Here is a 16,340-nt window from a genome sequence, read left to right on the forward strand (position 1 = left end):
TTTATAATAGACTCCAGTATCTTTCCCACCACTGAGGTCAGACTAACTGGTCTATAATTTCCTGCTTTCTCTCTCCCACCTTTCTTAAAAAGTGGTATAACATTAGCCACCCTGCAATCCTCAGGAACCGACCCCGAATCTATTGAACTCTGGAAAATAATACCAACGCATCCACGATTTCCCGAGCCACCTCCTTCAGTACCCTGGGATGTAGACCATCAGGCCCCGGAGACTTATCAATCTTCAGACCTAACAGCTTCTCCAACACCAAATCCTGGCAAATATAAATTCCCTTAAGTTCTGGTCCTTCAGCCACTGTTATCTCAGGGAGATTGCTTGTGTCTTCCCAAGTGAACACAGATCTGAAGTACCCGTTTAATTCCTCTGCCATTTCTTTGTTCCTAGTAATATATTCCCCTGTTTCTGTCTTCAAGGGCCCAATTTTTTTCCTAACCATTTTTTTGCCTTGCACATACCTAAAAAAGCTTTTACTATCCTCAATATTCTTGGCCAGTTTACCATCGTACCTCATTTTTCCTCTGCGTATTTCCTTCTTAGTAATCTTCCGTTGCTCTTTAAAAGCTTCCCAGTCCTCTGTTTTCCCACTTATCTTAGCTATGTTATACTTTTTCTCTTTTAACTTTATATGTTTCTTTACTTCCCTCGTCAGCCACGGCCGCCCATGCCTCCTCCTGGGATCTTTCTTCCTGGTAGGGCATACACTCAACTGCAATGAAGTCTATACTATGGTATTGATGATAAAAGGGATTATGCAGCACCATAGGAAATGGATGAAAGTTAATCAGTTCAGCTATCTAAGAAATGCTATACAACATCAAAAACGATACTGAAATCTAAGGGCAGGGCAGATTCTTTTTATCAAAATCGGGCAACATTTTAAAGAAATGTTGGATCAATAACTAGTTATGCATGTATACTCGGGAAAATAAAAAAGAAAATCAACTTTTCAATCTACTTAAGGATCCTAAAGGTAAACTGGGTGGAGAAAAGAGTAAAGATATTTGAGTTACTCAAAGAAGAAGAGACTGCTTCAACCATATCAAAACCAGACAAATGGAGGTCGTCTAGTATGTTATCTGTGTAGAAGTGTTGGAGTGCCCAATCATTACTGGAAGGATTAATGGAAGAAGAAGAGGAGGCTGACAGTGAAGGAATCAGCTAGACAAGATTAAAGACTGGCTTGTCCAGAACCCCAGCAAGGTCATCCACTGTTGCTATGATTTGGAAGTCTGGAGAACTCATGGTCACCTACATCACCCGGATAATAAGTAGAACATATGTGAGAACAGGCATGAAGATTTTAATTATTTAGGTCCTCCATTAGTGTACCAGAATAACATAATCTTAAAGACTAATGTAATGATGCTCTTAAGAACTTGGAATTCAAAAACCAAAGGTTATTCAATTGTATAAAGCCTTAGGTGGACCATACCTGAAGTGCTGCTTTTGTTTTTGGGCACTGCATCTCAGGAAATTCGTTTAACTTTTAAAGAGAATAAAGTTCTGATTCACTAGAATTATATTGTTTAAAAGGTTCATTTGAGGATGGCTGAGTTCTTGGTTGTAGTTCCTTGTATTGAAAGGTCAGTGGGTGAGGTAATCAAAGGTTATGTTCCTAAGAATGGACTTGAAAGATCTGTCAATGCTAGTACTTCCTCTAAGGACATCCAGACGCGGGAGCATAATAAAATTGGAGCTAGGCTGTTTTGCAATGAGGTTGGTCATCTTTTTCTGTGTAAAAAAGGTAATGAAAGTCTGATACACTCTCCCAAAAAAAAAAGGTAGCTGCTCTATCAATTGATATTTTCAAGACTTGAGAAAGACTTTGTAGCGAAAGGTATTATCGATATGTTCAAAATAAGTGGGGCTGAAGGACAGATCAGCGTGGAAAGACTCTCCTAGTTATATTCTGATGTCCTACAGTTGAGTGACTTTTGCTGAATTTGTTGGTGACGTTTGGAACCATATTGTCAACAGAACTAATAAATCCACTTCATTTTGCAGACGAAAAGAAAGGCAGCAGCTACTCCAGTCATCTCTTTGACAAAACGCCCACGGACAGAGAAGACACCAACAAAAAACTCCCATACCAGAAGTATATTCCGATATCTAGAAAAATGATTATTGTAATTATAATGTAGCTTCCAATTGTGGTCAGCTTGTGTTTGTAAATTAGCTGTGTTGTACATGTATATTATATAAATGCTCTTGTTAGATTGTTTTATCCAATAAATAAATTACCCATTTTTATAATTTTCTGAATTTAATATCATTTTTAAAGCTTTCATTCAGACATTTGCTATTAGTAGCATTAAGATATTCAAAAATTACTTGTCTAAATTCAGATAGCATCAAATTATCACTCAAGTGAAAATTTGAGATTTAAATTTGAAAGAAACCTGGAAACAAGAAGCTACTGTCTGTGGAGAGCAAGCAGTTAATACTACTTTAAGGATTTATCTTAATCCTGAGAAATACCAAATGAAGAAAAGGATAAATTCTGATCAAATAGGTCTGACCCAATCTATTGCAGTTCTTTTTAACCAAGTAGATTAGATGGAAGATGTCAAGTGAATATGCAAATTTTAGTTTCTCACACAGAATTTTTTAAAATGTGAGGGAGTTTTATTATTGTGCCATTATTGACAAGTAGCTGCATTGAATCTAGAGCATAAAATGGGCCATTTGCACCAACTGGACAATTCTGACACTTGTATGCCACTGGTACAAATCTCCTCAGTCTGTTTCCAGAGGGTGAAAAACACCTGGGATGCTCAATGACTGTAATAAGTGAAATGATGTTCAAATAAGTGGAAACTTGACTTTTATTGCCCCTAGGATTTTTTACCAAGTAGTTTGGGTAGTACCAGGCAATTAATTCCTGAAAACATTAGGAGGATTAACAACACCTAAATTTTAGCAGAAAAGCCTCAGAGCAGAGGTTAATTACTAAAGCTCTGCAATGAGTTCAATAAATTTAAATATTCAGCCAGGAAGAAAAACACAAACTTAAGAAATGTAAATATTTAACTTGATGTGATGTTCAAAACTGACCATTATAAAGAGAACATTTGCTCTTGCTGCTAAGTGCCAAAAAGGTACAAAATCATTCGTGCAAGGGACCAACTGGTGCTGCCACCCACATGGTCCGATATGCAATGAACTGAATCAACATCACTTTGGTGTTCAGTGTCATCACTCTAAAATTTCATGTTACAGTGTGATTGCTACAGCATGGAAGAAAATCATTCAGCCCATTATTCTACACCAGCTCTCTGAGCAATTCATTTAGGTCCACTTCCCCACCTTTTTGCCTTTACACTGCATGTTATTCTTTCCATGTTATACACACTTGGTCAGTGCATTCCTGACTTTATCCACTTCCTACAGTATGAAGTATATTCACGAGTTTAGACTAATGGGAAGGGGTGGAAAATGCTAACCGGGCTAGGTCGGCAAGATAAATTCAAGAAGGGTTTTCTCAATGACTCGGGAGTTCAGAACCACAGGTTACAGTTTAAGGATGTGGGATAGGCCATTTTGGACTGAGTTGAGAAATTTCTTCACCCAGAGAGTGGTGAAATTCTCTGTGACAGGTCAAGGCCAAATGATTGACTTTTTCTCAAGAAGGAGTTTGATTACAGTTTGGGCTAAGATCTAGTATCAAAGAGTAGGGACCGAAAGCAGCAACAGGATACAGGGTTAGATGATCAGAGCTGAAAATGTGTTGCTGGAAAAGCGCAGCAGGTCAGGCAGCATCCAAGGAGCAGGAGAATCGACGTTTCGGACATGCCCTTCTTCAGGAATTTCAGCTCTGATCTCCAGCATCTGCAGTCCTCACTTTCTCCTAGAGTTAGACGATCAGCCATGTTCATATTGAAAAGGCAGAGCAGACTTGAAGGGCCAAATCATCTTACTTTCTATGTTTCCCATAGTTTGTGGTCTGTACAAACTAAAACTAATAATTATTTGCGAAATGTTTGCAATTATACTGTGCTTGTCTCTTCATACACTCAAATGCCAATCTTTTTTTAATTCCGCTAACAGCCAAATCATTCAACATAAATGCTTAATTAACAAAACTGCAATACTCCAAACTTGTGTTTAAACTTCTGTTTTATGAACTTTGCACTTCAAATGCTTATATTTAAATTTAACAGTACAATATTCTAGCTAATAGTTACTTGACTACAATTTTGCAGCAATCTCACAGGACTTTATTTGAGAAATTGGTGACAGTGACAAAGCTGATTGATTGATCAGGGTCTACTTGCTGTGAGAAAGTTGTGTGGACCTTCTATTTTAACTCTTTAGCCCTTACTCTGGTTTTTATGTAGAGGAATCCTGAATACTGACTTTTATTATTCAATCATGGGATATGGATGTTGCTGGTTATTCCAGCATTTACTGCCCATTCCTAACTCTGTGGGGACAATCAAGTATCAGCTACATTAATAAGGGCTTGAATTTGCATGTTGGTCATTTCAGATAAGGATGACAGATTTTCTTTGGTAAAGAACATTAGTGAAGTTGATGGGTTTTTTTGACAACTGTCGAAAGATTACGTGGGTACCATTTAGACTAGTTTTTTATTCATGATTATTGAATTCAAATTTCACCATCTGACGTGCTAGGATTTGAACATTAATGGCGACTCCTGGATTACTAGTCCAGTTATTTAACTCCTTTGCCACTGCCTTTGCATGGACAAAGAGGAAACAGCATATAATATAATTTTGAAGATGATTGTAATCCTGCAGTATTGCTGCTCTTGGATAAATAAAACTTTTAAGTAAAGGATTATAATTTGCACAAAATTTATTCTTTCCACAAATCATGTGAAAAACAAGTTAGCTTCACATGTGCTATTTAACATAGCTAACTCACCTAAGAGATATAAAGGAAAATGAAACAAAATATCTTCAAGACTCAAATTAGGTGTAATCTAGACTGCAACTTATATTATTAAATTTACAAACACTTGCTTTTAACAATCTACATGATTTAGCATTTGATACACTGCCCCTGATTTAGCATTTGATAACTAATGTGCAAATATTATCCTTGCATTTCAATTAAAATCTGCCAAATGACTCTTGTTTTCAAAATAGTATTAGTGGGAGGATTGTCTGTAACCTCAAGTTAATTTGGGAGATTCCCAGATCAGCCCTTGCTTCCATTCCATTTGTTCTTCACTTCTATCCCACTTTTTCTTTCCTTCGCTCCTGGACATGGTATTGCTGGCTGGCCAATATTTTTTATTGCATCTCCTTAGTTGCCCTTGAGAAGGTGAGGGTGAGCTGCCTCCTTGAATTGTCCGTGTGCTGTAGGTAGATCCACAATGTCTTAGGGAGGCAATTCAGGATTGTGAGCCAGCGACAGTGAAGGAATGATGACACATTTCCAAATCAGGATGTTGAGTGTATTGGAGGGGAACTTGGAGCTTGTGGTGTTCCCATGAATTTGCTGCCCTCGTCCTTCTCGAGGGAAGTGATCATGTGTTTGAAAGGTGCTGACTAATGGTCTTTGATGAATTTCTGCAGTGCATCTTGTTGTTAGTGCACACTGCTGCCACTGAGCATTGGTGGTGGAGGGAATGAATGCTTGTGGAATGTGGTGCCAATCAAGTGGGCTGCTTTGTTCTGGATGGTGTCAAGCTTCTGGACTGTTGCAACTGCACTGAGCTCTGCAAGTGGGATGTACTCTATCACACTTCTGACTTGTGCCTTGTAGATGGTGGACAGTCTTTGGGAAGTCAGGAGATGAGTTACTTGCCACAGTATTCCAAACCTCTAAAATGCCCTTGCATTGTTCCAAAAAGCCAAAGCTATTGTGAATTCAATGTTTCAACGTTGCAGTAACAGATTCAGAAAAGACCTGCTGGTGACCAAGAGAGATTGCTAGAGATCAGAGGGGCAGAGAGTCATTGACATTGGGCAGAGAATCACTGCCAATTAGGGACACGACAAGGTGAGAAAATAAAGGGAAAGATTTGCTGGAAATCAGGGATGGAATCACAATGGATCCTAAATCCAGTTTATGATTCACTTGGGAAATCTGATTCACTTGGGAAATCTGATTCACTTAACATTATCTTGCTTAAGTCACACTTGTAAACAGCATATCTAGGATTTTCAATGCAGCATTATTGTATATCCATTTTACAATATGTATTTTTAAGATACTTGACCTTTCAATTATTAATTTGACCATTGTAATCTTACACACACTTTTGATTATTTATATGATGTATCTGAATAATACATAGAAACATGCACATACAGATTAATGTTTTTCATTTTCAAAATGCATCCAGCACAAATTGGAGCAATTTATTCTAGCAATATTTAGATTTAACAGAAGGATTGAACTATTAAAAGATTAACATTCTGAAAGCTAAAGACAACACACAAAGGGAAGGAAAGCTAGACAGATTTTAAATTGTAGCTTGTCCACCTGTTCTATTACACTTCGTGGACTAACCATACACACAGATGATTGCTTGCATCCTGTCATAACACTGTGTCACAGTTTTTAATTTTGAAGCAGTTCCAATTATGCAGATTTTTTCATGTTTGCAATCTAAAGCATCTTAAAATCACAAGTGTTGTAATGTACATCAGCCATTTCCTGAGGTTGACTACATTTCTCACTGTTTACTAAATTTTGTATCATCTGAATATTTAAATTTTGCCTGGTATAATCAAGTCATATAATGTACATGAAGATGATGTTTCAAAAGGATGTGCACTCTTTTCCCCCCTCCATGTTAATGCCACTTATAAATATTAACAGTGGATTAGGTGATTTATGTAAAGGAGATAATGAGAAATAGTAAGAAATAGCAAATTCAATTTGTCTTGGAAAATGGAATACTCTAGTGCACAATGAGATGGAGTATTGTGCAAATTTGAGAGATCTATCAAACCCAATTGTGGAATTTAGCAGCTCTGGTTAATTCCTCAGTCGAGTACATTTGGCACAAATGATATTTAAAATTGAAGTTTTAATTTAATTAACCATTGTAGAGTCAAACAGGTGGTGTTGGGAGTCCCTTTATTCACTCTTATCAACTTCCTTTATGATGATAATAGGGGAATTAACAACAAGTTAATTGATGACTGGAAGATGATCATTGTAAGAACCTTGGAAAAATTAAATGACGTGAATCTTGATGCAGTGTGGAAATTAGTCTATGTCAAGTTGGTTGTTAGTATGACCAATTTCACAATACCTTATAGGGGCAGAGAATAATCCATTCAAATGTATTCACAGCACAAAGTAATTTTATTTTGAGTACACATGCAAGCCTAGCAAAGAACCACAGATTGTCATCCAATTTAAGGATACTTCGTGACCAGGATAAATTGGAGAGCTGGAGGTTCTTAATTTGAAACATTTTGACAATGAAGAGACGTGATTGACAAATTCTAGATAGGTTAAACGCAAAACAGTGGAACTAAATTAGTTTCGAACTAAATTATTTTCATGCAAAAAGCCAGCTACTTGCAGGAAATGTTGTTGAAAGTAGAAAGCACTCGATTGGAAGATGATTGCAAAAAGATATTTTTATTTCAGTGCATGGCAATCAGCAAGGGATATATGTTGAGCAGCAATGTTCATGGAAAACTGTTTGCTAATAGATATTTTAACATATTGCATTAAAAATGATTGACCCATGTCACTCTCTGTTTGTGGTACACGTTGCTCGTCTCAACAGGGAGCCAAATTGAAAATGTTAAATGTTCCCTTAAGTAAAGTCATAACATTAACTGAACGGTGGACCCATAACACTAGAGGGAGTCCTTGTGGTGCAGTGTTCCAGCTGCTGAACAGCTTGCACTTAACCAGAATATGTGAAAGATAAATTTTCCTGCTAAAATTAAACCAAAAAATTAATGGCATCCATCCTAAATATTTCAAAGTAAATTGTAGCCTTCCATTGTATTGGACTAAAATACTGCAATTTGTATCAATTACATTTTTCCTCATTAAACAAAATGTCAGGTTATTTTCTGTGTGCAGCAGGCTGGAGAAAATTATTCCTGCTGTGATGGAATTGAGAGTGGAAGTATGCTAATAGAAATAGTAAAAAGGTGGTTATTAATGCGATTAATGGGCTGAACTATGTCATCAGATATACCTGCTGCTTGTTAGCAAGAAGATGCATTAAACTGAATTTAACTCTGTTTCAAATGCAGAGCACATCATTAAATCAGGGCAGATTAGCACAAATCGTTAATCTCGCTCTGTGTACCATGCAGTACTGATGATCATAGGTAATGCCCACTTACTGTGTCTATTAAAGAGCGAGCATCACTTGTATTGCCTCTACTCCAGCCTGGTTTTTACAACTGACGAATTGTGAAATAAAGTATAAATATAGTTTTATTCTTCCCTTTACTCATTAATAGGTGAAAAGTTAAGTTGCAACATAATTTAGTATGGAGGCAGAAGAGTTTTACCATCATTAAATTGTTTGTAGAAATGAAAGGATAATAATTTTACTATAGACTTGAATTGACTGATTCATCCACATATATTACACAGATCTATACATCTAGCTCATTGCCCCTACAAACACCCAAAAATCCTACATATCTGCCTTTTAACAATTCTTGAGTTTTTCATCCCCATTTTATCTGATCATACCATTCCATATATTGATCACTGTTTGCACATAGAAATGCATAATGGCCTTTTACCTTATTAAACCTCCTGTCCCCCTTGCCTACAGTTCTTCTTTAATCTAAATAGTGTTCCAGATTTATCTTTCATAACTCCAAGGTTCCCTCACACCTGTGGCTTTCAAAGCAGAAAATGTCTACATTTACCTCACCTATCCTCAGAGGACAGTCATCAATAGCAGGGAAACAACTGTGGAGCTCTCTTTCAAAATGTTTCCAGAGTTAGGACAATTCCTTTGGGTTCTTATGGTCAGAACTGGGTGCTGTACTCAATACAGCTTAATGAAAACATTGTACAGTTTTAGCATGGTGGTTTTAAATTTGTATTGCTCTGATTTGGCAAAGTAGCTCCTCATTCAATTAGCTTTAACAATTGTTTCTGGAAATGTGTTAGCATGTTAAAATTTGGATATATAATCGTTCTGAAATCTCTGAAACCTCCTCCTGTAGCTGGTTCAACACCAATCATTGAGTAACCATGTTTTTAATTATTGTAATACTTTTAACTTGTCTGGATTGAATTTCATCTGCCATAATTTACTCCTCCCCCACGAATGGAGAACTGCAGCATTGTGTACCATCTACAAGACACACTGCAGGAATTCACTAAGGCTCGTCCAGCAGCGTCTTCAAAATCCTTGACCCTCGCCATTTGAAAAGACAAGCACAGCAGATGCATAGAAATACCACCACCTGCAAGTTCCCATCCAAGGCACTCACCCTGACTTGGAACTACTGTGCATCACTATTCTTTCCCTGTCACTGGTTCAAAATGTTCGAACTCTCTCTCTAACAGCACTGTGAGTCTCCCTATACCCCAAAGACTGCAGCAGTTCAAGAAGGCAGCTCACCATTATGTTCTCACATGACAATTAGGGATGGAAAATAAATGTTGATTTAGCCAATGGTATCCTCATGAATAAATAAAAATCTTACATTTTCTTCACAGCCCGTCCTGGATAATTGTTTTCCAGCACCTACACCCAGTTAGAAATACAAGTAAGCTGCCAATATATTTTGGTCAATTTATATCTTAACAGGTAACATGTATGTTCTAGGAAATGTAAGCATTAACAGTTATCATTTTCTCTCCTTCATTTGGAATATATGGGTCAAATACAATAATCAACTTTAAACTGATGGAACCTCCTTTCACATGTCCATTTATTGACATTGCTATGGAATCGTTATTGTTTTGTTGTATAATTAATATTACTCTTGACATTTGTTATCCATTTGTCTAGTTAGTGTATTTAGTTTATGCCTATGGCATCATAAACTGTAGTTTCAATCTTTCTAAATATATCACAAACAAAAAATGTAACTTCATTTTTGCAATTAGGATCTTTTCCTATTTATGAATTTTCAGCCTTTACAATATGGATGGGTAGGTGACCAGGCTAACTTTGGCTAAATAGTGAAACCACAACAGAATATTAAAAGATCTGCTTACTATCCTCAGAAATATGGTTGTTGTCTGAGAATGTCATACGTTTTGTGTCTGATTACATATTCCCTTTACAAGGTTAGGTTCACTAATCACCACCTCTTCAAGATAAACTTTAATGTTGCCTTAACTCCATACAAATCTTTGAAATGCTATTCTGCTGTGCTTTGCACAGTCACTTCTCTGGTATCATGTGTACTTCTTCCTTCCTCTGCATAAACACCTTGCAGCATTACTGTCACATTCTCTGTTCATGCCTTTGTTCAGTTTGTGTTCCATTCTGTGGGACATTGCTTCAGCTCCATTCCGTACTTTCCAATATTTATGGCTATTTTATGGAAACACCTTTTTTTTATGTCAATCACTTACTAAACACACTGCAGCTTTACTATGGAAACAAGCTGTTCAATTAATGTAAAACATTCTGCATATCTTCCCATTTATCCTCAACTGTACCAAACAAAGGTGGAACACCCTCTAGTTTCTTAAATAACTTCTAATTTCATGTATGATGCAATATATCCTTTCAAAGATCTGTAAGGATGTGTTTAACATCTTGTCTACTGACTACAAGGGAGTGACTGAGCGCTTACTCAACGAAAGATTGTGGGTATGAACCTGCATCTTCGTGATAGCTTCAGAGTAACTTATTACACCTTGAGACCATATCGAGTCAGCTTTGTGTTGCAATGTATTTTCAATTCTGCAATTTCAGTAAATCAAAAAGCAACTTGAATATGGTCCAGCATCCTGGTTACCTAATGTGTGGAATTGTCTGAAAATTACCTTCAGCTTTGAGTTCATCCTCTAATTTACCATCTCTGCTTTTGCAATCATTCTAAAATGCTTTATTTTTCATTATCTTTCCCCTGAATGCATCTTGTTCTGCCGTTATCCTTTTTGCTTCATTATCTGTTTCTTGTCATTTTAGTTCTGCTGCAACCTTCTTTGCTTTTTTCTAGGCAAATGTCAGAGCCCATGAATAAATCTAGATGAGAAATTGGGTATTATAATAAGTGCTTCACTCCGAGTACAAATAAATTTAGAATGGACTTCAAAGTACTGAACAGACTGATGTGGCAAATTATAAAATGTGTGTCGGAACCAAAGAAAACAGTTTTCGCCATTGATTTTTGGTATTGTCGGGATAATTATATTTTTAAAGATCAGAGATTAGGTTTCTGAGAAACCGCCATATTAGCCGCAGGGCCTGGGACCCAGTGAAATAAGAGTTATTAAATGTGACTGAAGGTTGTATTGCAGTTCAATCTGTGTACTCTATCTCTCAGTTCAAGTCCAGGAAAAGCTGAAAGTAGCATCTGCACATTTTTACAGCAGTAGCATCTCAGAGCCCAGGGCAAGGTCCCTGCAATCTGCAGCACTCCATCTTAACTCCAATTACCACGTTTAATCTGGGGCCAACAATCAGTTAGGGTCTGAAGGGTGCCCGAGGGGAGGAGCTGTGATTGCACAGACTGACTTGAAGGGTTACAGTGCTTAATAACATAGGCAGGACAATATAAAATTAGAGAACTGCTCAGCCAAGAGTTTCCACACATTTAAGGCGTTTTTGCGTTGAACATAAAAAGCAGCAGTTGCAAATTCATATTCAGTTGTATGTACAGCAAATGAAGCAGAAAGTTATGATTTGTTACAATTATGTAAAGCAATTCTTTGTAACACACCAAACCACTAACTTCCAGATCCATGGTGTCATCACTGATTGCATCAATGCGCTCGTGACTCCAGCACCTATTGTCATTGACAAACATACGAACAAGGAACACAAGTGGGCCATTCAGCCCTTCCAGCCTGCCCTCGCATTTAGTAAGGTCATGGCTGATCTGATTTTAACCTCATCCCTACACTCCTACATATTCCCAATAATCCTTCATCACTTTATCTAGAATCAAGAATCAATCCATCTGCCTTAAAAAGATTTAAAGAGCCTGTATCCACTGCTTTTTGAGGAAAGAAATTTCATAGATTTACAACCCTCAAAAAAAAATTATTTTAACATCTAGCCTGATCGAATGGAAAGGATTATTATGTGCCTTTTTATGACAGTTTTTTTAAATGTTGCAAGTCTCTTTAATGATCTAAAGATATGAATATATAAATTAGAAGCCGGAGAGGACCACTGGGCCTTTTTTGAGGCATCTTCCTCCTCCAGGATTACTTGAAATCAAATGTGATCTCTTAGGACCAAAGGTGCAGCTCTAGGTGTGATGCAGGATATCCCAACAACTGAAAGACTGTACCAACTGAGACATCCCTTTGACCATGATGATCGCGCTAAATGTGATTCTGCTATTAGGCAACGTTTACCAAATAATCCTGATTGTGCTAAGAGTTACGTTCCCAAAGTGATTCATTTCCATGCGAGAAGTGACATATATTAACAGAAAGAACCTGTTCTTTGTAGGCAAATGGAATTCATCCACAGATAACAACTTTTTCCTTAAGGGAAAGGTCACTGAGATTACCAATCCCTGTTTTTTTCCTTATGGTAATACCTTGACCAATCAAAGTTACCTGTCTGATCGGTATTTTTTTCAGCTAAGATTGACTATTAATAGTTCCTGCTTCTGTGGTCCAACCAATCAACACCCTATTTTCATGTTGTCATGAAGATTGGTTGGGTGGTTGACAGTTAAGAAGATGATTTTGGGCTACAGGAAATCGCAGATGAATTGGTATGATGATGTTGTCACTTTAAATGGTTATTTTGTCCTTGCTTTTCTTGAAGAGAGGTTGTGAAGACAGAGGTGTCGAACACTCTAAGTATTAAGAGGCCTTTGGGTTTTTTTTAAAGCAGTAATGGTAGGGGAGTAGCCAGTTCTTCCAGTTCAGGCTTTCTAATTTTTCTTTAACTGTAGCAGTCACAAGATATATGAGACCAGAAGAATTGCAAGCTTTGGTAAACAATTCCTGACTGACTTTCTCTGAAATCTCTCTGGAAGTTGCTCCTTCCTGCCTACAAGAGTCTGTTTGAATTTACCTTTTTGCCAAGGGTTGTGCTTACGGGATGTTACTGTATTGGAACAGTTAATTGGTAATACTTACTGGATAGGCTTGGTTAAATTTTCCAATAGTTGTTATTCTAAATTCTTTTGTTTTCTTTTGTTCATGTTTCAACTATTGAGTTTAAATAAATTCTGTTTTGCTTAAAGTCGAGTGGTTTGACCAGTTGTAACCACCTGGAACACCCATTTCACATCTACCTTTAAAATAAGAAAACGTTAGGGTCTAGGCTACCTTCTAGAAATATTTTGAGGGGGGATTCTGGCCTTGTCCATAACAATGGTCAGATAGCAGGTCAGTGGCAGATGGAATTTAACACTGATAAGTGTGAAGTGAGGCACTTCAGAGGAAGTTACAAGACAAGAGAGTACTCAATGAATGGCAAGACATTAGGAAGCTCAGAGAAATATAGGGACGTTGGAATGCTTATCCACAGATCCCTGAAGGCATCAGGATGGGTTAATAGGATAGTTAAGAAGGCATATGCAGCTCTTGGTCCTGGTACAAATTATAAGAGCAGGACGGTTATGTTGCAGTTATACAAAATTTTGTTTGGACCACAGCTGGAGTACTCTGTACAGTTCCGGATCACCACACTATAGGTTGGATGTGATTGTACTAGAGACAGTAAAAAGGAAATTCACCAGGATGGAGCCTGGAATGAAGCAGATTAGCAACGAAGAGGGGCTGGATCAGCTTAGGTTGTTTGCTTTAGTTCAAAGAAGGCTCGGGGAGGACCTAATTGAGGAGTATAAGATTTTGAGAGCTGTGGTCAGGGAAAGCAACTGTTCTCTCTAATTGAAGGGTCAATAACAAGGGGGCATAATTTTAAGGTGAAAGGCAGAAGATTTTGTGGGGATTTGAGGAAATACTTTTTCACCCAGAGGGTGGTGGGGGCGTGGTCTGGAGTACACTTCTTGCGGAATAGTTGAGGTAGGCAATTTCACAATTTTTAAAAAGTACTTAGATGAACACTTGAAATGCCATAACATTTGGCTATGGGCCAAATGCTGGATAGTGGGACTTGTGTAGGTTTAGATTAGATTTTGTTGGTCCAGACTCAACAGACCAATAGGTGTCTTCTAGACTGTATGATTTTATGATTCTGTGATTCATCTCCGCTCAGATAATGGGCCAATTGGTCATTCTGTGCTGTAACATTTTATGCAATTCTATGTCAATTTTGGAAAATTATACAAATGGTAGTTTATTCCATTGAACTGGTTTTTGTACCGATTTTCCATTGAAGGAATAATGAGAGGTTTGGAGAACCCAATGCAAATTATACCCTTATATGTTCAAAAGATTTTGATGTATGGAAAAAGTTTCAGAGAAGAGCAGTTCTGGTCACCCAGTTATAGGAAGGATATTATCAAGCTGGAGAGGTTCACAAGAGATTTACCAGGATGTTGTTGAATAAGGAAAGTTTGAGTTATGAAGAAAGGCTGGATAGGCTGGAGCATTTTTTCACTGGAGTATTTGAAGCCGAGAAGCGATCTGATATAAGTTTATAAAATAATGAGAGGTATAGATAGAATTAATAGTAGTTGTCTTTTCCCTAAGATGGGGGCTTTCAAGACTAGGGGCCACATTTTTAAGGTGAGAGGGGAGAGATTTAAAAAAGGCATGAGACAAATGTTTTACACAGAGGGTGGTTCGCAAATGGAATGAGCTTCCTGAGAAAGTGGTTGATGCAGATACAATTATAACATTTAAGAGTCATAGATACATGAATAGGAAAGGTTTGGAGAGATGTGAGCCAGCAACAGGCAGGTAGGACTACTTTAGTTTGGGATTATGTTCAGCATGGATTGGTTGGACCAAAGGGTCTGTTTCCATGTTGAATGACTATGACTCTATGATCCTATGACGTATGATTTTCAAGTATCAGGTTATGTTCAAAAAGCTCTGAGCTTACTGTTGCATACATTTTTATTTCATTTACTTGCTAAATTGTATTAGAATATAGGCATTTAAACAGGTTGATGTCACTGTTAAACTGACACAGGAACATGATAAGCTTTTGTTCACAAGTATTGGTTACAATCATTTCTGGGCTATATTTATTACAGAATGATTGAGAGTGGACATTATCAAGATGTTTAAATTGCTGAAAAACATAAGTAATGCAAATATAAAAAGATCATTTAACTTAAATTGTGATCTCAGAACGAGAGGGCAAAAGTACAAATTTGGAAGTCTCAAGTGAGCCTATAGCCTGAAGATTTGAAAAATGGTAGCTGTGCAGGTCACCTGCTGCAAAATACTGAAGATGCTGGAGATTAGAGTCAAGAGTGTGGTGCTGGAAAAGCACAGCAGGTCAGGCAGCATCCGAGGAGCAGGAGAATCGATGTTTCGGACAAAAGCCCTTCATCAGGAATGAGCTCATTCCTGCTGAAGGGTTTTTGCATGAAACATTGACTTTCCTGCACCTCAGAAGTTGCCTGACCTGCTGTGCTTTTCCAGCACGACACTGCTGCAAAATACTGTTAACTTCTGGTGATTAACTTCATGTTGTCTGGATCTATGTAGAATGGGATGTTAGGTTATAAAGGAATATATACACCCGTTCTGTTTCAGACTACCTGAGTTTTAACAGCTGAATTCAACATGTTAAGTGTTAATGTTGCTTTAATGATGCAAAATGTTGATGATTATGGAGAAAGATTGCAGGTTTGTATTCCAAAAGAAGTGCAAATTCTTCCCTGCTTGGAAGAATCCAGCACACTTCATAATTATTATGTTTTTTTGGAAATATGGAACTTTTAATAAATAGATGCTTGTTGAAATTTCTTTTTATGTTGTTCCTCTGAGACAGTGCATTTAAAATAGAAAATCGAGTTGTCATAACATATTCCGTTCCTACTAATACTGATTTACATTAATCTACTTGTTCTTTTAAAATTTGCAAGAGATGTACAGATTTGATGGATACTTTCAGAAAAGAGAAAAAAGACTTGCATATAAGTAGCGCTTTCCCTGGTAACTAGGCATCTTAATGTGTTTTATAGCCCACAAAGCCCCTTTTGATGCGTAGCCATTGTTGTAATGTCGGAAATGAAGCTGCCATTTTGCACTATGATAATGGCCGGTTCTTCTGTTTTTTTTGAGGGACAATAATTGGCCAGGACACCTGAAATAAATCCGTCCTTTACTTCAAA

At 37.3% G+C, this 16,340-nt stretch overlaps 1 protein-coding gene across 5 annotated transcripts in view; it reads left to right on the forward strand.

Annotated features, from left to right (window-relative positions):
• Positions 1-2,259, forward strand: part of LOC122563667 (claspin) — a 60,145-nt gene extending 57,886 nt beyond the window's left edge. For all 5 annotated transcript variants that reach the window (XM_043717708.1, XM_043717707.1, XM_043717706.1 and 2 more), the window contains exon 26: positions 2,026-2,259. In XM_043717708.1, coding sequence (XP_043573643.1) covers positions 2,026-2,142 — 117 coding nt within the window. In that variant the 3' untranslated portion in view covers positions 2,143-2,259. The remainder of the gene's footprint in view (positions 1-2,025) is intronic.
• Positions 2,260-16,340: the final 14,081 nt, after the last annotated feature.

This window comes from Chiloscyllium plagiosum, chromosome 27, assembly GCF_004010195.1.
Source record: "Chiloscyllium plagiosum isolate BGI_BamShark_2017 chromosome 27, ASM401019v2, whole genome shotgun sequence".
Taxonomy (NCBI): domain Eukaryota; kingdom Metazoa; phylum Chordata; class Chondrichthyes; order Orectolobiformes; family Hemiscylliidae; genus Chiloscyllium; species Chiloscyllium plagiosum.